This window comes from Grampus griseus (genome assembly GCF_964374135.1).
Source record: "Grampus griseus genome assembly, chromosome: 19".
NCBI classification, from domain to species: Eukaryota; Metazoa; Chordata; class Mammalia; order Artiodactyla; family Delphinidae; genus Grampus; species Grampus griseus.
In genome coordinates this window covers 44,117,457-44,141,894 of record NC_139013.1, presented here as the reverse complement: position 1 = coordinate 44,141,894, position 24,438 = coordinate 44,117,457, and the positions used below count along the sequence as shown (strand labels likewise).

General features: G+C 40.9%; 2 protein-coding genes across 3 annotated transcripts in view; both read right to left on the bottom strand.

Moving 5' to 3' along the window:
* PHLPP2 (PH domain and leucine rich repeat protein phosphatase 2) overlaps positions 1-16,035 on the bottom strand; it is a 72,922-nt gene extending 56,887 nt beyond the window's left edge. Inside the window, exons 1-2 of the mRNA XM_082676376.1 lie at positions 15,919-16,035; positions 8,173-8,447 (exon numbers count right to left, since the gene is read on the bottom strand). Of these exons, the coding sequence (XP_082532502.1) occupies positions 8,173-8,447; positions 15,919-16,017 (374 nt within the window). The 5' untranslated portion in view covers positions 16,018-16,035. The remainder of the gene's footprint in view (positions 1-8,172; positions 8,448-15,918) is intronic.
* Positions 16,036-20,077: 4,042 nt separating this feature from the next.
* The window catches only part of AP1G1 (adaptor related protein complex 1 subunit gamma 1), a gene marked incomplete at its 5' end in the record, with an annotated part of 80,980 nt that continues 76,619 nt past the window's right edge, over positions 20,078-24,438 (bottom strand). For both annotated transcript variants that reach the window (XM_082676434.1, XM_082676433.1), the window contains one exon: positions 20,078-24,263. In XM_082676434.1, the coding sequence (XP_082532560.1) occupies positions 24,162-24,263 (102 nt within the window). In that variant the 3' untranslated portion in view covers positions 20,078-24,161. The remainder of the gene's footprint in view (positions 24,264-24,438) is intronic.

The following is a 24,438-nucleotide window of genomic DNA, read 5'->3' as shown; positions in this document are numbered from 1 at the left end:
AAAATGAGGAAAAACCTTAATGATTAGAGAAGCCCAATAATGAAACACACTACCTCTCAAAATAGTTCACAGAGACCTAGAGAGCCCTCTGTCACGGACACTTTAGACGAGTCTCCTCTAAGAACCAAGTTGGGCCAGATGATCTTCAGCGTCTTTTAAAACTCAGGGCTCTTTCAGGTATTTAAGACACCTTGCTAATATAATACAAATTCTACATGAACACTGCTATTATTTTTGGATACAGAGATCAATGTATTTAAATATAATTCCATATAATGATCACATATTCAAGACCAAGAAACATTATTAATACTTTCAGGCTAAAGCTCACTAACTCAATTTTCCTATTTCTCTCTGGAAAACCAGGAGAAATGGAAATATCCTAATTCTGACATATTTTACCTGATCAAATGTCCTGGTCTAAAAAGGCTCTGTAGATTTTGGAAAACCTCTTTATATATTTCCACCTAAAGAAAGTATTCTCCCTGGTGGGATGGGGAAAAAAAAAATCAACAGAATCTCAACATCTGCTCTTATTAATTTAGCATAAATGAGCAAACAAGAAATAGTTCAAGAACTGCAAAAACAAGTAAAACGAGGGACTAATTCCATTTACTCATTAAACTCATCTGCTTAAGAGAGTAGAGTATGGGGGAGGGAAATGCTGTAATATGCTTACGGATCAATTTTGTGTTTCAAAGTTCCAAAAGTTTAACAGGCTGCTAATTAGCTGTGTGTTAAATCTCTCACAAATCAAAGGAAATATATATACTGCAAAACAGGTGTAGGAGAGAGTATGTTAGCAAAGAAAGGTTCCATTCAGCATTTGAAATACTTCCACTGCGGCTTTAAGAAGAGACAATATGACTATTGTTAACAGTTTTAGTTTGCTTCTAATGCTTCAAGGAGCTACAATAGTCCTTGTAAATCTGAATATATGTGGATATGGTTTTCTCCAAACCAGCCAACCAATACAGTAATGCTATCAACAGTGTTTGCAGCTCTTAGCCAATCTGAACAGCGCCCACAGTTAAGTTAGAGGTAAGAGAAGAGTACATTTCATTCCAGGTATCATTTCACAAGAATTCTAGTTAATAGTGGGAGGCAAAAGTATACATTCTTTTTCTTTTTTTTTTTGGTACGCGGGCCTCTCACTGTTGTGGCCTCTCCCTTTGCGGAGCACAGGCTCCGGATGCGCAGGCTCAGCGGCCATGACTCACGGGCCCAGCCGCTCCGCGGCATGTGGGATCTTCCTGGACCAGGGCACGAACCCAGGTCCCCTGCATCGGCAGGCGGACTCTAAACCACTGTGCCACCAGGGAAGCCCAAAAGTATACATTATTAAAACCCAACATATTGTATCCAAGACCCTAACAAAGCAGAGCAGCATTCTCTACATCAAAGTCAGGTTAAAACTCAATCTCTGGCCATCTATAAAGGTAAAATCTGCAAAATTTGAAGACCGACAACACAGATCATGATACAGACAACAAGGATACTTCGATGAATGTTTACCCCATACCTGACACTATGCTGGGAAGTATCTCACATTTTACAAAACTAGGAAATAAGAAAAATGAGGTTCAGAGAGTCACACAATTAGTACATATGGCATCAGGGTTTGAACCTGTGTCGGTTTCCTTACAAAGCCTAGCCTCCTTTAGGGAAACAATATTATTTTCTAAATGTAGATTAAAAATGTATGCAGAAGAGAGCTCAAAGCACTTCATATGTTAACTTACATCAAGAAACATAAAAAGTTATGTTTTAAAATTACTGTACGTCATTAGTCTAATACATCATCGTTTGAAAGATAGACTATTTTTACGCATCATTGTTGTATGAGAGTCTTTCTAGCCTTTGTGGTCCCTGGTTCCTGTGGGGTAGATTCTAAATCCTCAGAGTTTCATGAGTAATGGGAGTGTCTTAGTTATTCATGAGCCCCTTGGATAACCCCTAGGTTTATGCTAAGAAATGAGCTGACTCAGGATGGGGGCTGGTCACCAGAAAGACCAACCACGTGAAGACAGGGCTGGGGCTTGGAGTGAGCCCGACCTTGGGAGAGGGGAGGGCTGGAGATTTGAGTTCAAGCACCTACCTGATCAATGATTAAATCGGTCAAGCCTACGCTATAATACCTCAATAAAAACTCTGTACTGAAGCTTCCCGATGGATGAACACACTAATGTGCTGGGAGGGTAACAAGGATGCTCCCAGACCTCGCCCTATGTGTGTCTTCATTTTGCTGGTCCTGATTTGTATCCTTTATACGAAAATTGTAATCTTAAATACTGCTTTCTTGTGTTCTGTGAGATATTCTAGTGAATTATTGAACCTGAAGGGGTCATGGGAGCCCCCTAAATTTTTATCCAGTTGGCCTGAAGTGCAACCAGAGTGTAAAGTCAGGGTGGTCTTGTTGGAGACCAGGCCCTTTAAATTGTTTGTTTGTTTGTTTAATTTTTATTTTATATTGGAGTATAGCTGATTAACAACGTTCTGTTAGTCTCAGGTGTAATGTCCTTTAACTTGTGAAGGAAGTTTGTGCAGACTCTGCGTGGTTAGTGTCAGAACTGTACTGCAGTAAACCAGATGGCATTGTAACAACCATTAAGAAAGAAAAAACACTGCCAGTTAGACTATGACCTACCAACAACTGTAAGATACACACTGATTTTAGAAGTATTAAAATGTAAAAACAAAACAAAGTTTTAATAAAAACAAATTACTTAATGTGTAACACATTCTTTTAAAGCTTTAAAATACTACAGAAATATGAAACACAAAACAAAAATAATCCTTTTCCTTCCTCAGGGTTAATCAGCTCAGTATGTATCCTGAAACAGGACTTTTCATTCCACTTTTACAATATCAAAATATGGTAAAACAAAACTATAGTGACTTGTTAAGAGGTCACCCAGCAAGTCAGTGATAGTAAAGGAATTAGAACTCAGGATCCCAAATCCTGAGTGCATAATTTTCTGTTAGATATATTTTATCTGTTCTTAGCTTATCTTAAAAGATAGTGTATCAACCACAGAAATCTTAGTCATTTTGATGACTGAAAATAAAAGTAAAGATATGACCATGAGCCAAAGGGCACTTCATTTTGTTACATGTGATATTTTTACAACTTTTCAAAGAGAAGGCAATGACTACACTAAGCTTCACTACTGAGTCATCTGTCACTTTAACAGTCCAATAAAACAGACAGACCAAATAGTATCATGTAAAGGGCACTGGACTGGGAGACAGGATACTTGTGTTCCAACTAGAGCACTAGCACCAGGCAGCTGCAGGAATGTGCTTTGGACCTGACCTCTCCAGGCCTCTGTTTCACATCCATAAAACGAAAGAAAATGGTTTCAGTGATTCCCATGGGGAAGTTACTGGCCTTTTAGGTAGGACAATTCTTTGCTGTACAAGATGGTCCCACACATTGAGGACATTAAGGCTCCCTGTCCCGAATGCTGACCCTAGATGCTGGTAACCCTCCCCTGTAGCTGTGATAACCAAAAGCCCTGCCCCCACACGTATTTCCGGATGGAAAGGGCAGTGGATGGTGAGGCTGGTAGGTTGGGTTCATTTTACTAGTAGGCAGCAGTCTCCAGCCTTTTTGGCACCAGGGGCCGGTTTCGTGAAAGACAATTTTTCTACGGACCGGTGGCAGGGAGGCTGGTGGGGGGCAGCGGGAGGGGGTTCAGGCGGTAATGTGAGCAATGGGGAGCAGCAGATGAAGCTTCACTCACTCACTGCTTACCTCCTGCTGTGTGGCCCAGTGCCAGGGGTTGGAGACCCCTGCTAGTAGGCATCTCTCTTAGGTTCCTTCAAGTGCTAAAATTCTATAAACTAGTAATCCCTCTGTTAAATTCAAGTGACAAGTCCATGATTAAAAAAGAGTAAGGAAAGAAGGAAATCATGGATGATTTAGGAAAAACATGGGGTAATTTTAGTGCCAGTAATCCCATTTCTAGGACCTAGTTCACGGAGATCAACAATGTAAAGAGTCATGGGCAAAGGTTTAGTCATCACACTACTTCTAAGGGTTGCGTGACTTGAAACAACCCAAACAGGTAACACTTATTGAGCACTTACTAGGTCCAGGCATCATTTTAAGAAGTTTACTTCCTTGCTCCTCAAAGTGTAGCACATCACTTAGGAGCTTAATAGAAATATAGACCCATAGGCCCCACCCCAGAGCCACTGAATCAGAATCTGCATTTTAACAAGCTCCCCAGCTGGACATTCGAGTTTAAGAAGCGTTACAAGTATTAATTCACTTAATCTTCATAACATGTATAATCTATTTAATCCTCGTGATAACTCTATAATGTAGATATCATCATCCTCCATTGTACAGATTAGTAAACTGAGGACAAAGCGTCAGGCAACTTGCATAGTAACACAGCCAATTTGAACACACACACTCTCAATCCAGAATCCAAGCTCTACACCATTACTGCACATAATTTCTCAAATTTTAAACAAGTTATAGTATATGCATAAAATAGAATATTCTGTAGTTATTAAAACTGGTATCTAAGGAATTTTTAATGACACAAGGAAATTAATTGAAGTAAGCAGTAAATAAAATTGAATATATGGTGTGGGTCCAAATACGTAATTTAAAAAAATTACACACACACACACTCATTTTGAAAAAGATCTGGAAAAAAAAATGTCAGCATGGCGGGGGAAGGGGGAGGTAATATATGGAATCTGGTGTCAGAATGCCAGAGTTCAAATTCCAGCTCTACACTTACCAGCCAAGTGATTCTAGGTGAGATGATTAACTCTTTTAAGACTCATTTTCCTCATCTATAAAATAGGGAAAGTATTTACCTCACAAGATTGTTATGAGGATTAAGTGAGAAAATCTACAAAAAGCATAAGCAATGAAAATTATTTCTTTATACTTTTTCATTTTTCCAAAATTTCTACAATGAATATAAATCACACTTCATTAAGCAGCAAAAAATGTTATTAAAAAAAGATATTGTGTTAGACTGTCAACTATCTTATGAAGAGCTATTACAAAGAAAGTACCTATTCTTCTGATGCGATAAACGTAAGACTGAACTCAAGCAATTAACCGTTGAGTAAGAGGTCTAAAAAAGATCTTTAAACAATTATGATTAAATAGTGAAACTGAGCAAGGCACACTGTGCCAGTTCCCCTCCGGGAGGGCCTTTACTCGGAAGGAAGTCCACCATCTATCATGAATGATGTCAACATTCCAACTGCTTGGCAGTACCTGCCTGGCCTTGAACAAGTTACTGGACCTCTCGAAGAGCCTCAATTTTCCTCATTGGAAAGGAATAACCCTACCTCTCTTAGAGTTACTGTGAGGATTTAATGAGAAAATGTGCATAAAGCAGTAAGCGCGTTAACTAGCAAAAGAAAGCACTTAATGTTAGCTAAAATATATCATCATCATTTCTTTGGCTGGCTGAGGCTTCTTGAGCTCCTATTCCAGCGATGAGAATATATTCGGATCTCAAATAATGTATGATCGCACTTCTATGTGGAATCTAAAAACACAACAAACTAGTGAATGTAGCAAAAAAGAAGCAGCCTTGCAAATATAGAGAACAAACTAGGGGCTACCGTGGGGGGTGGAGGAGCAACACAGCCGGGGCGGGGGGCGGGGGGGGGGTGGAGGCGGTAGTGGGAGGCACAAACTACTGGGTGTCAGACAGGCTACAAGGATGTAGTGTACAGCACAGGGGATACAGCCAATATTTTATAATAACTGCAAATGGAGTGTAACCTTTAAAAATTGTACAAATTTTTTTAAATTTTTTAAAAAAGAAAATATATTCATATCTTCAAACCACAGTTCAACAGTGTTTTCATTATTTTATAATCAATTATGTTTTCAAAGAGCTATTTCATTAGAAATTATCAAGGCTACAGGACTAAAAAGAGACAAACTCTCCATTTTAAGTACAGTTTAGATTCACTAAAGTAAATTGTATCACATTTGGATTCTTAGCTACACAACTAGTAGTAGCAAGCCAATTCAAGTGGGGTTTTCTCCACTTTTCTAGTATTTTTGTGTATACACACATTAGTATACAGATGAGTAATAAGTCTTAGGTTTAAATACTTGAACTCCGTCAATCACTACCAGCTATAATGTAGGTCAAGGCTTTCCACCTGATAAAATTAGATCGGAATCGGTGTTAAGATTTAGAAAAGCCTAAGGGTCACCCAGTCTGATCCTTTCGTTTTACAAATGGATTTAGGAAATGTAGTTAACTGGTGAACAAGGAAAACATTCAAGTGCTAGTCTACTTTTTCAGGAATTAGTCCAAATCCTAAAGGAAAATAATAATAAACCCCAGTTTAGACTTTAAAATGATATCAATGTTTAGCTCAGCCAAAGGTGTTACTATCATTGCCACATTTTTAGGTGTAAGTGGGTGCCTCCTTTCTCACTTTCAACAGTACTGAATCCACAGTTTTGAATTCTGTTTTGAGACATTTATTTATTACAGGGAAAGGGAAGGAGAGAAAGTCAATGGTCAGGCACTTAAGGAGCTCTTATTTGAGGTCTAACTCAAAGAACTAATAGTTTTTTTTAAAAAGCTGAATCAGGGCTTCCCTGGTGGCGCAGTGGTTGAGAGTCCACCTGCCGATGCAGGGGACACGGGTTCGTGCCCCGGTCCGGGAAGATCCCACATGCCGCAGAACGGCTAGGCCGGTGAGCCATGGCCGCTGAGCCTGCGCGTCCGGAGCCTGTGCTCCGCGACGGGAGAGGCCACAATAGTGAGAGACCCGCGTACAACAAAAAAAAATTAAAAAAAAGATTTTAAAGAAATTAAACCTATGAAAATATGCTCAACCTAACTCATTAATATAAATGAAAATTAAAACAAAATAACAAAATTCCTATCAGATTTGCAAAAATCTAAGTCATCAGCCTTGAAAAAAGAGTTGTCCTTGGAATGCTGAATTTATGATTCTCTAAAAACTGTTGACAATCATTTCTATTCACAATCAAGTATGTGCTCGTGCATGAGGATGTGTCTGTATATGTAAAATTTAACGTATTCTGGAGAAAGTAAGGGGGAAATAGGTATACTTTGATATTATTCATCGAAGTATAAGTTCTATGAAAAGGAATTTGACAAAATCTCTCAAAATTAAACATGCACATACCCTTTGAGCCAGCAATTCCACTTCTAGGACTTTACCCTACAGATGACTTCCACATGGGAGAAGTATCACAGGTACAAGGATATTCACTGCAACAGTACTTGTAGTAAAAAAACTGGTAACAACTTACATGTCCATTAATAGGAGACTAGCTAAAATTGTGGTAGATTCATAAAATGAAATACTATTTAGCCATTAAATAAAAGAAAATTATATAAACATTAATATGGAAAGATTTCTAAGAGATATTAAGTTGACATGTTGCATGTAGCACCATTAGTTTTAAAATTTATATACAAATAATGACACATACTCATGCATGACCATAGGTACTTCTCATTCTATTTCCTTTTATACATTTCTATTTCATTCTGTTTATATGTATTGCTTAAAAACTTTAAAAATATTTATTTTGGGCTTCCCTGGCTGCGCAGTGGTTAAGAATCTGCCTGCCAATGCAGGGGACACAGGTTCGTGCCCTGGTCCGGGAGGATCCCACAGGCCACAGAGCAACTAAGCCCGCAAGCCACAGCTACTGAGCCTGTGCTCTAGAGCCTGTGAGCCACAACTACTGAAGCCTGTGCGCCTACAGCCCGTGCTCCACAACAAGAGAAGCCACCACAATGAGAAGCCCGGGTACCGCAACGAAGAGTAGCCCCCACTCACCGCAACTAGAGAAAAGCCCGCGCACAGCAACAAAGACCCCAATGCAGCCAAAAATAAATAAATTTAATTTTTTAAAAATCTTTAAAAAAAAATTTATTTTAGATATCCGACCTATGATATAATCCAAATGAAGTAATTATCAATTTTTCCTTCCTTTTCCTTTAAAAACTGACAGTTTTTAAATTCAAGAATCCTAAGTCAGCATTCCAGGGAGAAATCTTTTTTCAAGCCTAGTGACCCCATAACCATCATCAGCTCCAGCACGAATGAGGTCCTAAAGCCCACTTCCAAGCAGAAACACATGTGACTTATACTGCAGGAGAATTAGTGGTAAAACTCTGACCTCACCTGACCAGGTCTCCATGAAGCTGCAAATAAAGACGTTCCCTTCCCTCTCCAGCACAAATTTCTGACGCTGGCGTGTCTACTGTGCAAAGGACAAGATGTAAGTCGGAGGAGGAGGCAGTGGCAGAGGCGCTGGCTGCAGCGGCCGTGGCGGTGTCTGCTCCGTACAGGTAAACACAGCCTCTCTTCACATCTTCTCGCAGCCAGTCTCTCTCTCGAGAACCAAACCTACTTCTCCTATTCAGACAATGTCTGCTCCCATTGCGTTTCATAGTTCTCTAAAAACGTCAGGAAAAAGAAATCATTAGCTCAAATGTCTGACTGAATTAGACACATTCAGTCTTCAGCCCACCTTTCCACTCCGTAGTCACCAATACTTGACTCAGTACCGCCTCCTCTCACAGAGCCTTCTGCACCTGCCATGCCCAGCCCTAAACTGAAAATTTTCATTCTCTTTACTGCTAGCTGTTCATGTCTCTGTCCATCATCTTTTTTTTTTTTCTACTTTTACTTTTTTTTTACTTTTTTATTTTTGGCCACGTCAGGTCTTAGTGGCGGCACACGGGAACTTCATTGTGGTGTGCGGGTTTTCTTTCTCTAATTGTGGCGCACAGGCTCCAGGGCATGTGGGTTCTGTAGTTTGAGGCGCATGGGCTTAGTTGCCTCGTGGCATGTGGGATCTTAATTCCCCAACCAGGGATCGAAACCCATGTCCCCTGCATTGGAAGGCCGATTCTTTACCACTGGACCACCAGGAAAGTCCCTGTCAGTCATCTTCTGATCTTTTTTTTTCTTTATGTTTTCATAAAAATGTCAAGAACAGTAGTGACCTACTACCTAATTTTCACAAGCTTTAATATTTTGCCATATTTAGTTCAGATCATTATTCTAAAGAACATATATATGATATATCCTTACATATATAGCTAAAGCCACCTACTACCTAAAAAAATCCCATTCACCTCCCTCTCTCCCCAGAAATAAACACTCTACTATAGTGTTTATCATCCCATGCATTTTTTTTAATTTCTGATTTTTATTGATTGATTGGTTGATTGATTTTTGGCTGCGTTGGGTCTGTGTTGCTGCGCATGGGCCTTCTCTAGTTGTGGCGAGCGGGGGCCACTCTTCGTTGTGGTACACGGGCTTCTCATCGTGGTGGCTTCTCTTGTTGCAGAGCACGGGCTCTAGGTGCGTGGGCTTCAGTAGTTGTGGCATGTGGGCTCAGTAGTTGTGGCTCACGGGCTTAGATGCTCCATGGCATGTGGGATCTTCCCAGACCAGGGCTCAAACCCGTGCCCCCTGCATTGGAAGGCGGATTCTTAACCACTGTGCCACCAGGGAAGTCCTCCCATGCATTTTTTATGTTTGCCATATAAGTATATATCTATAAACTCTATATAGTATTGTTTTACATGATTTAAAACTTTATCTAAAACCTAACATACTTATGTTTCACCCTGCAATTTTTTTTGTTTGATTCAACATTGGTTTAGAGATGTATCTATGATTAATACACCCTGCTCATTCTCTTGAATAACATTCTATTATACAAATACACTGAAATTTATCCATTCTCCTGCTGAGGGCATTTAGTTTGTTTCTAATTTTTCAGTGTCGGAAACAATGCTGCAATAAACATTTCTGTATGTCTCCATATGCAAACTGAAAGTTCCTCTAGGGTCCTAGTCCTCTGCCTCATATTCCAAATAAGGAACTACAGAATCACCACAATACTGCACAAATATTCTTTCCATTATCCTCATGTTTCAAAAGAAAAATTACTGTTGCATTTGATAACTTAGGTATGCATATACATTGTGAAGTCACATTATCTCAGAGCAAAAACAACTGCTACAGCAATATAACAAGTTTCTAAAGATCAATATTTACCTGCTCTATTTTTTTTAAATGGGCCATTTCTATTCCCATTAATAAAAAACTAATTTCGACACACAATTACACTGACCCACCTTTCTAGGGCCACTCCCCACTGTATGTCACTCTGTTTGTCATATCCAACTCCCCGAACACACCAACTATTCCACAATTCTGTGACTTGCCTGAAATGTCCTTCTCCATCTTGTCCATCTGAGTAGTTATTCTTCAAAATTACTCAAACGTCACCCTCTCTGTGGAGCTTTCCACGTCTCCCATCCCTGCTTTCTCCTACTAATTAAAAAGAATTAATAACTCTACACTCTCCTCCACAGAACTTCTTCACCTTAAACATACTTCCATTCCCATGTAAATCACAATGAGTTTTTAATTATTTATTTGGTATTTCTTCTTCTCTTATACACTGAGAACCTATTACAGTACCTTAGCACCTGGGTGGCCCAGAGATGCATGCAGAACTCAGTGATGTCACAGACATTTATTCCCAGTCTGTACTTTAGCCTAATTAGCTTTAGCAAGAAGTTGAACAAACTTGGGGAAAAAATCTCCATTTTTATAGGAAACCCTATCACCTTTCCTCTGTATCAGCCACAAAGTAAATAAAATACTTTTGCTACTATTCCTCATTGGAAAACAGAAGTATCTATAAATAAAGCAAATATTATTTTTGTAATTACTGAGATTAAATATTTGAGGATAACTGTAGCGCCTAAAATTAAATCTCTGAAGATGATAAAGAAAGGGGAAGGAAAAGTTAGAAGGTATTCCCCACATGGAGAAAAAGAAAAACAAGAAATCAAGAATGGCTTCGTTGTTTAAATTTATGATAATAGGTGAATCGATCATTTTACAGATCTTAGGGATTTAAGTACAGCTAATCAAAACCATGAGGATTATTACTGATTCTAACTTTAGATAAATAGGATAAACCCCTGCTACAAGTGGGAACTAGGCGTCTTTCTTCTCATAAAGAGCATTTTCTCAAAGCTGAACATCTCAGAATTAACAAAGGGCTTTTGAGCACATATTTTATAAACACAGGGACCATCATATTTGCACCACTAAATAATCTTAACCACTGCATAATTAGACAGTCATTTTAAATATTCCTTATTTTTTAATCTTTGGTAAAGGTCAACTGAACCATCTGAAAACAGTATTCTATACAGTGCAGTAACATTTATACAAGGAAGCTCTGCATTCTGCACTCAGTGGAGAGAAATTTTGCTCACTGCTATTAAGAGAGGGCCAGTGGACACCACTCCACACATCCACCGAAAAGCTTCTTTAAAAAAACTTTTTAAGGTCAAATAATATCCCACTAACCTTATCAATCTTAGAAAAGTCAAGGCAGACCCCAGGAAGTATTACATTAGTTCATCCATGATTCTTCTTCTGTGAGGATTTTTAACAGTCATTTTTTAATGTGTATATCTATTTCCTATACATACATAGGGCTTCCCAGGTGGCGCAGTGGTTGAGAGTCCGTCTGCCGATGCAGGGGACACGGGTTCGTGCCCCGGTCCGGGAAGATCCCACATGCCGTGGAGCGGCTGGGCCCGTGAGCCATGGCCGCTGAGCCTGCGCGTCCGGAGCCTGTGCTCCGAAACAGAAGAGGCCACAGCAGTGAGAGGCCCACGTACCGCAAAAAAAAAAAAAAAAAAAAAAAAAAAAAGACTATATATTAAGTTTTAAGAACTTTTACACTGTTGAAACCCATGTGTTGTTGGTCAAAGAATGTATCTCCTGTTTATATGATATATTCCACCCCATGAAAATAAACTGCTGAGTTAGAACTTTAGTAGATATCATTCTCTTAAACCTGTTCAATGGGCATTTAACGGCCTAGATACCAAACAAGCATAGCCTTCTGGTAACAATCTAGATGGACTGTTTAGCTATCATTAGTTACTGCTGAATTATCTAGTGCTTCCTTCTCCACTGCCTAAACCATCAGGTAAATTTTGGAAAGGTCACTTCTGTCCTCTGAGATGCTTGCAGCTTTTAGAATCACTATTCCACTGGAAATGCTAGATGGAGAACACTTTATTTCCTCCCTTTACTCTTATATAAGAACTATTGACAAGTTTCTCTAAAAGGGAACATAACTATAATCACCCTCACATCAAACAAGTGTATAAAGAGCACATTTAAGACTTAAAGGTATTTCTAGAAAGCCGAAATCTTCAGAGTAAGCCATGATTTAAGTACCCACTTCAGTTTTACACTTTAAACCCTCTAAAAATGAGGGCTCTGATCAGTTCAAAGGTGATCAACTATTAAACACCCAATGAACTAACTCTAAGGTATGCATGGTAGAACAGGATCTACTGAAGTAACTCTTCATACTTAGTGAGTTCTACTAGACTGTGAAATATCCTGAAGTAGGAGATATGTTTCTGCATTCAGAACTGTAGAATGTGGGCTCATCTCTAGGAATATACATGCTAAGGAATATTTTGGAAGGGGTGGATGAGATAAAGAGGGGAAGAATATTTCACTTCATTAAGATCTTTTTGGTAGTAATTGATTTTAAAAGCCATACAAACACATTATTTTGATAAAAACCTGAAACTAATATTGAAAAAACGCATCTCACAGAATCCACTGACTAGATTAATTATAACTTCATTTCTTCTACAGAGTAAAAACAAAAAGAAAAAAAAACCTCTCCAAATTTCCAAACATCTGGAAATTTCTGCTTCAAGGATACTCCTAATAATCTTAAAGAGTATTAAAAATCTCATACTTATATTCCAACTACAGTTATAAAGGACTATATTCTAAATAGCAATTTGCTGTGGAGAATAGGGAACCCTCTTGCACTGTTGGTGAGAATGTAAATTGATACAGCCAGTATGGAGGTTCCTTAAAAAACTAAAAATAGAACTACCATACAACCCAGCAATCCCATTACTGGGCATATACCCTGAGAAAACCATAATTCGAAAAGAGTCATGTACCAAAATGTTCATTGCAGCTCTACTTACAATAGCCAGGACATGGAAGCAACCTAAGTGTCCATGAACAGATGAATGGATAAAGAAGATGTGGCACATATATATACAATGGAATATTACTCAGCCATAAAAAGGAACAAAACCGAGTTATTTGTAGTGAGGTGGATGGACCTAGAAACTGTCATACAGAGTGAAGTAAGTCAGAAAGAGAAAAACAAATACCATATGCTAACACATATATATGGAATCTAAAAAAAAAAAAAGAAAATGGTCAGAAGAACCTAGGGGCAAGACGGGAATAAAGATGCAGACCTACTAGAGAATGGACTTGAGGATACGGGGAGGGGAAAGGGTAAGCTGGGACAAAGTGAGAGAGTGGCACGGACATATATACACTACCAAATGTAAAATAGCTAGCTAGTGGGGAGCAACCACATAGCACAGGGAGATCAGCTCGGGGCTTTGTGACCACCTAGAGGGGTGGGATAGGGAGGGTGGGAGGGAGGGAGATGCAAGAGGGAAGAGATATGGGGACATATGTATAACTGATTCACTTTGTTATAAAGCAGAAACTGACACACCATTGTAAAGCAATTATACTCTAATAAAGATGTTTAAATAAATAAATAAATAGCAATTTGCTAAATAAATCTGGGGGCAGATTTTGAATCAAATTTTCCAGTAGGCTATACGGTGGACCTAGATCTAATCTGGCTAAAGTTACACCAGTTTAGCTATATTAGCCTTTTTATGATGATCTATACTCTTTGACAATAATGATGTTCATGATCTGGTATTAAGTATAGAAGAGTTACAAAAAAGAATGGTAAGCCTTTTTAAAAGGGTTTTCAGAAAAGAACATGTAGGAAACTATGGCTTTCTTCCCGATTCTGAAAGTCTTCTACTTACATATTCCTTTCCAGTTTCACCTGACACAAAATTCAACCACTCAGCTACTGAAGGGAACTTCTGTCTGTAGAACACACCGCACCTATTCTTCACAGCCGATCCCATTTATTTGCAAGGATGCAAAGGTCTAAGACACTGTGAGCCTCCCACATCACCAGCTCAGCACTATAATCAAGATTAATTTCTGGACTCTTTCTAATGGTCCCCAGATTGGAAACCCACGGAACCAGTGGTAGGTTGGACCACTTCCTGGAAGTGCAGGAAGGTCGAACCCTTCAAAAAAAATCCTCATTTCTCAATTCCTTCCCTCCCACAACTCACTCTCTCTCCACCAAAAAATAGTTGTAAAAATAGCCAAGGCTGTTTACCTTCTAGGCCAGAGGGCATTACCTATCTCTCAGACCTGCCCTTTCCTGATAAGCCAGGCCAGCAGAACTTTTTTAAGTTCATTCACAATTTACATTTTTGTGACCTTACAGTTTTAAGTAAATATCCAAAAACCTTTGAGTAATTATATTTAATTAAAATATAATTTTGATATAAATTATATTTAATATAATGTGATTATATTTAATATAAAACATGATTAAAGTAAATATGTATAAGGTCTATGCAGAAGTGGAGATAAACTATGAAAAGTTATTTCTTTAAGTTGCTGCATTAAGACTGGGAGGTAGCAGCAGAAAAAAAGTTTTATATTTTAGAGTTCTAATTTATGTTGTTTCATGGATTCACCAGATGCTTCAAATCTATTATTTTTTTCCAATGTTGTTGTTTCTTTGTGATGCCCTACGTATAATCTTAGTAGCGAGTATACAGTCGCACCCTCAATCCCAAAGAACAACTATTACTTAATGAATTTTTAAACATTATGTATTTTCATTGTTTTGCAAAGTAGTTTTGAAACACGTCAAATTTAAATTTTCTTTTCTCTCTTCCTTTTCTCTGGCAAGTTTTAAAGCCTGCTGATTCCTCTTCTAGAACTTTAGAAGGAATTCCACTCCATCTCCAGGACACCTAGTTTACATATCTGACCTACAGAAAAATTTCTCTCCAACTATTTCGAAGGCTAGTAGAAAACTCCATCCAGTGTGTCTCCCACAACCCCTCCTTTTAACCACCTTCACTGTCCCCTTCCCACCCTACAATTCCTGTGCATTTTAACTTCTTGTCATCACCTTCAAGACTCCACTCCCCCCCTTGCCTGCATCTGCCTTCACTCCTCCTACTCCCCCCCAATTCCTGCCAAAAGCCCCGTTAGCTGCCTGTTGCATAACTGCTCCCCCGTCACCGTCTCTCTGGATTGTCAGCCCCACTCCCGCCAGCAGGAATGCCCCTTTTTGTCCAACCCCTCCTCCCTTCTGCAACACGCCCAGCGATTCCCCGAGATTAAGCTCCTCCGGGGATTCTCACTCCAGGCCCGCGCTCCGGAGCGAGAAGCGGGTCTTAACTTCGGTGGTAAGCTCCGAGGGCAGAGGCGGCCCACTCCAGCCGGCGCAGCCCCAGCACACCGCAGCGTCCGGCCAATCACCGCCGCCATCCTCCCGCTGGGGTGATGTCTTCAGGTGTCCGGGGAGAAAGCCCTGCGTACTATAAGCTCCGCTGTCGGGCCAGGAGCCGCCGGCCTTGGGGCCCCGTGCGCAACCGGGGGAGGCAGAGACGGGCCCCGGGGTCCCAAAGGAGCCGAGTGGCGGCGGCGACCGGGTGGACGCCGGCCCCAAGGCGTGGGCCTGCGAGGCGGGTGGCACGCGGCCAGGGATGGGCAGCGGTGGGGACGGAGGCGGCCGCGGCCTCGGCGGGGGCCAGCTGCAGAGGCCTCCGCGGGTGCCGCGGCCCCTCCAGCCGGGTTCTGGGAGCGACTGAGCCGCAAGGCTGACTGACCGACGCGAGGTGGGGGTCGCCGGCTGCCTCGGCCACCGCGCGGGGTAGGGGCGGCCTCTGCCCGCTTTCGCTCCCTCCCCAACCCGCCCGCCCACCTCACCTTCAGGACCCGGATCCCGCCCGGCCGGCGGCTCGCGGGCGCTTCGGGCGGCTCCGGCGGTTCGAGCGGGCCCGCGGGGCCCGGCTCCACCTCCCCCATCTGCGGCTGGTGGAGGCTGCACAGGGACGCCCGGCCGGCGCTACGCCGCACGGAGCCTCGGCGGCGAGCGCGAACAGCCTGCGGCCCCGCCCCCCGCAGTCCGCCGGCCCCGCCCCCTGCCGCCCTGCCCGCCCTGCCGGCCCTGCCACCCGCCGCCCCGCCGGCCCCGCCCCACCCGCAGCCGTTTCGGCCCTGCGTAGCCGCGGGCCCGGTGCGTCCTGGGCGCTGCGAGCCGCAAGCCGCTGGGCGGGCTGCCGGGGACCTCGCGGGCGGAGCCCGGCGCCACCGCAGGGCTGGGCCTCCGTTGTCGGCCGCCCTCGGTTTGGCGGACTGAGGTACAGGGAGGATTATTTGCTGCTGTCCCCGCCTCCGAAGTACGGGCTGGACAAGGAAGGGGGGGTGGAGGGCTGCACCTGTCAATAGTGACGCGAGGACGCTGCCCTCCGCCAAGGGTGCCTCTTATAACTGACCTTTCCCAGACCTTCCCTCTGTACTTCAAAACCGGATGCCTATATTCAATATCCTATGATAAAACATAATGGAAAAGAATATGAAAAAATAATGTCTATATATTTATAGCTGAATCACTATGTTGTACAGCAGACATTAACACAATATTGTAAAACAACTATGCTTCAATTAAAAAAAAAACTGGACTGTCACCCTCACGTACAAAGCCACTGAACGAATTGTTGAGGGCCTTAGCAAGGCCCTTTCTCTTCCTTATTAGAGATGCTCACGGCCTTCTTCAGCAAATTCGACCCCACCTCATGTACAAAATGTCATCTCACCTCCCAGCCACTTTTAATTTCTCCTCATTTAGTAAAATTATCAGAATATTGTTCTCTGCTTCAAGCAGTAATGTGGTCTGGTCTGAAAGCCATTTTATTATTTGCAATTCTAGTTCAGAAAATTTTTATTATTTTCTTTTAGTTCCTGCAGTGATAGTTCTTTTAGTTCCTGCAGTGATAGTTTTGTGACTGGTCAGTGGGCCAAATCAGACAGCCAGATTCCAAATTTCAGCTCTACCTCTTATTATTAGATCTATACCCTTGTGCTATTTTATCTAAGCCTTTGGTTCTTAGCTGTGAAATAGAAATTAGTCTGTATAGTAGTTATTATGAAGATTTTGCAAATGCATACAAAGTGCTTGACACATAGTAGTGATTCATAGGTGTCACTATTATTCTGAATTTCCAAATTTAAGAGACACTCAATTCCTTAGAGTCCTCTTGTTAATTCTGCTCTAAATTGTCTTAGGAAACCTTCTAGACCTCTGGATTTTTAGGTCTCCCCCTCCTACACAGGTGTTGAATCTTCAGGCAACTTCTAAGGAATTAGCAGAAAAAAACAAGTTCTTGTGCTTTGAATAATTGGTATCACCTATTAACCATTGCTTCAGCTTGCCTAGTACAGACCAACTATATGTTAAGAATATTTTAATTGTAGGTTTAGAACAAGAGAGTTTGACATCTGTCAGTACAGTCTGTTCCCCTCTTCTATGTATGCGTTTATAGATATTTTAAATTCCAAGACAAAATTTGACTCTTGCAAAGATTCTGACTCTGTACAAATTATTTCTTCTGTGAAAGTTTGGTCACTACCTTCTCCCCTCTCATGAGTTACTTTGTATATACCAAAATTCCAATCTGCAGTCATCTTCATTTCTTTGTCTCATTTTAGTGAATTTAAAATGATGTCTCTGTGAGTCTGGTGTAAAGTGAAAAAAACTCTTTAAGTTGTCTACCTCCTGGGTTTTCCTTCTACCCTGAAATTACTTTCAAGAAAGCTACTCAAAGTAAAGTAGTTGGATTCCCATTTCAGTGCTTATTGGGTAACTTCTTCCAGCAAGAACACTGGTATGTAAGGGATAAGCACCAATATGGAGACAGAAGTGGAGTTGACCAAGGGCAGACAGGCAGAGAAAAGAATGAAAATGTGGTTCAGAATTAAGTGCTTCTAAAAGCCTGTTTCTTGAGGTACTACACATTACATTTTCCAGATCTCATGAGCAGAAGCTCTTTATTAGTTTATCATCTGAAGGGGAAGGATCCTGTCACACGACCAGCATTTGAGTTCATGCTGGGGAACAGCAGTAGTAGATGATTTTTTTTTTTTGTAATGGGAGAGTGGGCTAAAGCATCAATTCAGAATACAAGCATATGCTAAAAGTTATGTATTTACTACTTCTTCAACAACGTAGTACCTCTTTCAAAAAGAGAACAAAAAAGCTAGGAGCCCAGGTGTTGCAGGGGATAATTTATGACGCAGCTCTCTTTAAAGGTCTCCATGGTTTAAGACCCAATTCAGTTAAGTGGTGACAACCAGTTGATTCTGAGTTTTCTTTTCAGATCATGTATTGCCATTAACATTTTATACTGTTTCAAAGGTCACATATTCATGTTCTCCCCCAGTTCAAGGCAGTGTGCATTATGTATGCCTAGGGTTATGTAACTACAATTTCTAGAAATGGTAAACAGCTCAGACTAACCCTAAAAATAAATTCTTCTGGGATTTTTTGTGCAAATATCCATCTGCCCTCACTGCAGGTTCATCATTACAAAAATCAGTTTGAATCAAGCCAAGAGACAGATAAGTGATTACACTCCCTCCTTTCTGTATCCTTCCTGTAAGTGCATACCTCTCTTTCCACCTGGAAGGGGTTGGGAAGGGACACACACACACACTTTATCCCAGGAGCTCTTCCTAATCTTCACTACAAAATGGAAAGGTCTGGAGAAGGAGAGTTCACGTCTGTAAGATTTTGGTAGAGGAGCCATAAGAGCTTACTACATTTGCTTCTTTATAGCTAGTTCCCACTCCTTTGATGATCACAAGTCATCTTTAGGCCTAAATCCTTTGTTATTTCTACCACAGATTGAGCAGATTTAGATCTTCCTTATTTTAGTTTCAAATAAACAGGCTGTATTTACCTGGCTTCCAGGTTTGAAGGATTTTTTTTCCTTGAACATTTTTGTATTGTTGAATATGGGGACAACTGAACTAGGGAAGGAAATAGCATGAAAAATACTTTAAAAAAGTGATAAAAATTGGGCTTCCCTGGTGGCGCAGTGGTTGAGAGTCTGCCTGCCGATGCGGGGGACACGGGTTCGTGCCCCGGTCCGGGAAGATCCCACATGCCGCGGAGCAGCTGGGCCCATGAGCCATGGCCGCTGAGCCTGCGCGTCCGGAGCCTGTGCTCCACAACGGGAGAGGCCACAACAGTGAGAGGCCCGCGTACCCCAAAATAAAAAAGTGATAAAAATTAATTTGGTCCTTCTGGATGGAAGTTCAAATCTGAACACTATTCACTGTATTAAGTAAATGTCTAGAGTCTGTTACTGGCTAACATTTTCTACTGCAGCTTTTATATTTTCCTCTCGTTACATGGAGATGAAGGTGTCAAGTAAATTTAATATTAGAAACAAAGATGAATTTTAACTAAGCCACATATAAGATTATAGAAATGTCACTTATCAAACAGCACCAAAGGGCACTTCTGCATAAATTAGATAATTGCCAAGGCCTACTTCCTTCTACTTCTCAGTTAGGGGGCTAACTATCACACTCTCCCTCTTTTCAATAAGGGACTATCAGGGATCATCTGAGTACTAGAACACATAAGCTCCCAACTTTCAACCACTCTCACTTCTATGGAAGAGTTCATATAAAATAGATCATGAAACAGAATTCATTTGGCTGGTCAAGCCTTCCTCTTCTTAGACACAGATAAACTTGAACAAGTCACAAATAGACGCTTTAAACTAAAAGTTCATGACCACCTCTAACACACAATTCATCTTGACATGATTTATTCGCCTTGTTTGAGAATTCACCCATGTGGAGAATACCAGCATGGAAACAATCACTAGTTAAAATTTCCAATTGCACTTTTCACTGTCTGTAACTTCAAGTTTTTAAAAATTTGTTCAAGTTCCTCTTTTGGTGAGATTTCTGTGTAAAAGGAACATTAACAGGTCAGTAAGTTTAGCTCAAAGCTCTGGAATAAGAACTCATCAAAGGCTTCTCTAATCCACTTGTAAGAAGTGAGGAAGCAAAATTTAAATCATTGAGTATTGACTTTTTATTAGTCACTGTTCATAATTTGTTTCAACCAAAAGACAATACACACAGCAGAATTCTAATGCATCCCATGTAAATGTTTACATCCATTTCATTCCTCTCGCCTCTAAGACTTATCATTTAATTTAAAATTTTTTTTACATCTCAAAAATATGTCTGCAATAATTAGAACTTCATTAGCCGTCCCGCCTGGAAACAGCCTTTTAATATTTTTACAGTAAAGAAGATGTGATGGGGCTTAATGAAAATGTAACTTACAACATTATGAAAGAAAAGGGACTATACAGGGACATAGTGGGAGTTCACAAAGGAAAGAGTTCAGAAGCTCTTTCCCATGAAGCCCCCAAAGAGAAAACAAAAACAAAACACACAAAGCGCAACAGCAGGTTCCAAAAACAAAAACAAAAACAAAACTCCAATGTTCCATGTTGAAGTCAGAATCAGCCTCGTGGAAGTTCAAGAAGCAACTGTGCATGCTGCTTCAGCCTTTTCTTCTGTTTGAATGTTCCAGGTCCTGGAACCCTGTAGATGGGACCCACTCACCGCTATTGCTTGAAAAAGAGTTATTCACTTCCAGTTCTACAAGCAGGCCCACCCTCCTGAGCCAGAGCTGGTCAAAGCATTTTAAACTTCAGGACTTTCTGAGCACGTCTCTTTTCAGTGATCCTCCCCATTCCCAAACTCCTGAGTGCACAGATGTGTACCACCTCTCCACCAACCACAAAGCTCGTGAGTATCCACTTTTTGCTCTCTAGCTCACTCTCTGTTTAGGACAATGTGGGTAGTACACATTCACTAGAAAAAAACATACGCATTCAAACTTTCCTTCCCCTAGTTCTCATAGCCCAAATATTTTCCAATGCAGAAGATAATGAAGTTGAACCTTGAAAACAGTATCCCCTAATTTCCAACCTCTCAGAACAACATAAAAATGGAAAGCATGTTATATAGTAGACGGAAATACTCAAACCGTTAGTGCTGGACAGTTTTCTTATATAAATGGGACAAACAAGGGGTATGAAGCACATCTTTAATCTACAAGAGGGAAGAATCCCCTCCCAAATGTTACAGTGAGGAATGTTTCTTTAAATTAGAAAGACCTTAAAATGAACAGATAATCACTATACAGAGCATGAAACATTCCATGGCTGTCCAAATTACCTCGAGGTAACAGCACCGGAGCATAGTGGGAGAAGCTTCTCGGGTAGAGCACCCTTCCTACAGTTTTCTGAGATTACTTAGACGAATTCTCCTTTAGGATTACTGTGGAGGTGGGGAGGGAGTACAGAATAAAAACTACTCTGGAAGAGGGGAAAAAATGAGGTAAAGTGCATGTGAAATTGTCCAAGTAAGTGTGTTTAGGCTCACTGCTTATCACCCTGGAGTTATGAAAACAGCCATGGAAATCACCCTTTCCTCACAATGGCTCTGAAGTTGTAAATCTAAACAATTTTGCTCCCCCGTGAATGGTTATACTAGGGAAAGAAATAACTGAAATGTGCAAGTATTCATAGAAATTAAGAGATTTCTCCTTTAGCAGCACGGCCAAATGAGAGGAGAACGAATTCTGATCCTAGAAACTAAGGCACACTGAAGCTTTCAAAGATCCAATCATTTGAAACAGTCTTCACAACCATCAGTATCCTAGGCAGTTAGTTACCTGGCCGCTAGTCCTTCAATACGGTGCTCAGGTTCACTCTCTGGAATCATTTCATATTCTACACAGCACCCTTTGTGTTAAGGCCATGATTTTTACTCTGTCTAGACAAAGCTATGGATGATCACATAAACTCTACCTCAAAACTACATTCATGCAAGGAGACACTTTGTTCTGAGAATAGACCCTTTCCAGCCCCATTAGCTAGCACTGTCTCATAGCATGATCTTCAGCAAATTTCTGAGATTCAAATCAGTTCAACTAAAGAAACTTGAGCTGGTTAACTATAAACGTGAGAGAGAAAATAAAGCCTCAACCACAAGAGGAATGTTAGACAAATTCTATTCAAGAAATCCACCAATATTATGTTAATCCTATCACGTTTCACAGCATTAAGTATCCATCCAATGAAATCAGTCTGCAAAGAAACCTTTAAAGACTATTTTTCATCACACAGGCAGAGCAGTTGTTTGAAACACACTCTAGACCACAATTACTTTACTGAAAACTACGCACAAGGTAATATCCTGTTCTTGACTCAGTCAACCATTTACCCAGTAGAATAAGTTTTAGCAAATCTTGCTCTTAAATACTAAAATAAGACCAGAAAATTCCCCCTTTGGAGCCTTTAGTTCAACTCCAGTTTGTCAAATGTTAGGAATAATCTAGCATCTGATACAGAGCTAGATTTGACAAGACACTGAAGATTTTAAGTAAAGGCTTGGTGAAATGGAGGGGGAAAAATGGATATCTGTATCCAGTTTTAAGACCAAAGCCAAAGTGGTCCTTATACTGTACTCAATACAGTAATGATTGCAAATGTTTTAAGAGCAAGGTGGGCCTGACTTTTCCTTTTCTTTAGTACATCAGACATGGTACCTGTGCACCTGAACATACACAGTACATTCAACACGTGCCACAGGAGAGTCACCTTACCTCATGCCAGCAACTCAGTGTTAAGGTTTGATAACATGAGGGTCCTTTCTAAAAGCACTCGGTACTCTCACTAGTTTAAAAAGCTCCAGATCTCAAGTCTTTGATGCAGATACTCATAAGAATGGCCTCTCTTGAAAGACCAACTTCTCGCACTCAGGAAAGGATATTCCTACCCTATGGTGTCTATAAGACTTCCTCTGACATAGGGGGCAAGGAAGCTACAAGGCTTCATTCCAACACCATAAAGTACGATATAGGAAAGATTTCATTAACTGCGTGGTCTTTATTTCAGTGCCAGTGTTACAGATACAACACAAATGTTCCAGTTAGAAGAAGGAATTCAAACGGAATGCCAAGGTCCAAGCCAGGCTCAGGAAATAAAAAGGGAGATTTGGAGTAATGGAGAAGATGACTCCAATATGCTCTAGAGTGAATCAGATACTCACTCTTCCTGTGGGCAAAGGTGCTTTTGTTAAGGAGTCTGTACTTTAAAAGTGGCAAACTCCTCTTTCCACCCATTTACCATAGTTCAGGCAAGTCATGGGTTTGGGAGAAACTTTAAAATTTGTAGTGGGAATAGGGGCATTAATAACTATTAATATACCTTTTGTAAATTGTCCACTTTGCACTTTAAGGGGAATCAATTTTGAAAATCATGGAGAGTACTCATGACTACAGCTAAAGAATGCAGAGAAAGGGGGGCTGGAAGAGCCTTTGAAGTTTCTATTACAAATAGAGCACCATATCCTTCATGCCAAATCTAAACAAAAGCTCTTTTTAACTGCATCTGTCCAGTGTTTACAAATAACCTTTCAAGGTCTGACCAGTTCTTGGTAACAAACATACATACATGTGTGTGTCTGTGTGTATACAGCAATGCACAGAAAAGGCTACCAGGAGCCTAATGCCTCTTTCAAACATTGGGGGAACCGGTAGAAAAAGGCAGGGCTCCCTCATGTCCACCGTTACATTTCCATTCTCAATGCCAGATGTAAAAAGCGCCTGAAGATGGTAACCCAGCTAGTGAGGAGTAAATACCCCACCTCGCCCAGTCCACAGAGAAACACAGTAAAAAGAAGGGGCAACTCTTTGCTGCAGAGACAGAGTGAGTGTCTTCTTGCCATGAATTCCAGTCCTCTCCTCCAGACCAGCTGCTTATTTCCTCAGGGGCTCAGGGAATGTTGATTCTGGCTGTAAATGTAGGAGGGGTGGAGAAGTGCAGAAAAAGGAGAGGAGGAGGAAGAGTGCAAAGTAGCCTCCAGAAGCAGCCGGCCTCAACAGTGGAGGAGAGGAGATTAGTCTTTAACAATGCTTCAAGGTCAGCAATAACTTTAGGAAAATCCTCCTCAACAGTTCTCTTCAGCTCCTCATGCCCACGGTACAGTTGGGGGGGACTTGCAGCGATCATAATCTCCTTCCCAGAGTTCCTTTGATTGAGTGGGATAAGAATGAGAATGGTGCTGGACCCTCATTGCCAGGACTGAGGGGGAAAGTTGTTCACCTCTGCTAGATCTTGCATTGCTGAGCCCTTGTGATTATATGTGAGCTTGATCCGCATTCGCAGCTGTTGCTGTCAGAAGAAAAGAGAATAAAAAATTACACACTGAAATAAAATCTTTAGAATCTGTACAGTCTACAAATAGACTTTTAATCTTAGAAAACACATTATTTTAAAGCAGAACTCTCTTAAAAATGAAACACAGGCAAAAAACAACAACAAAAACCACCTAATACTCTAGCTATTA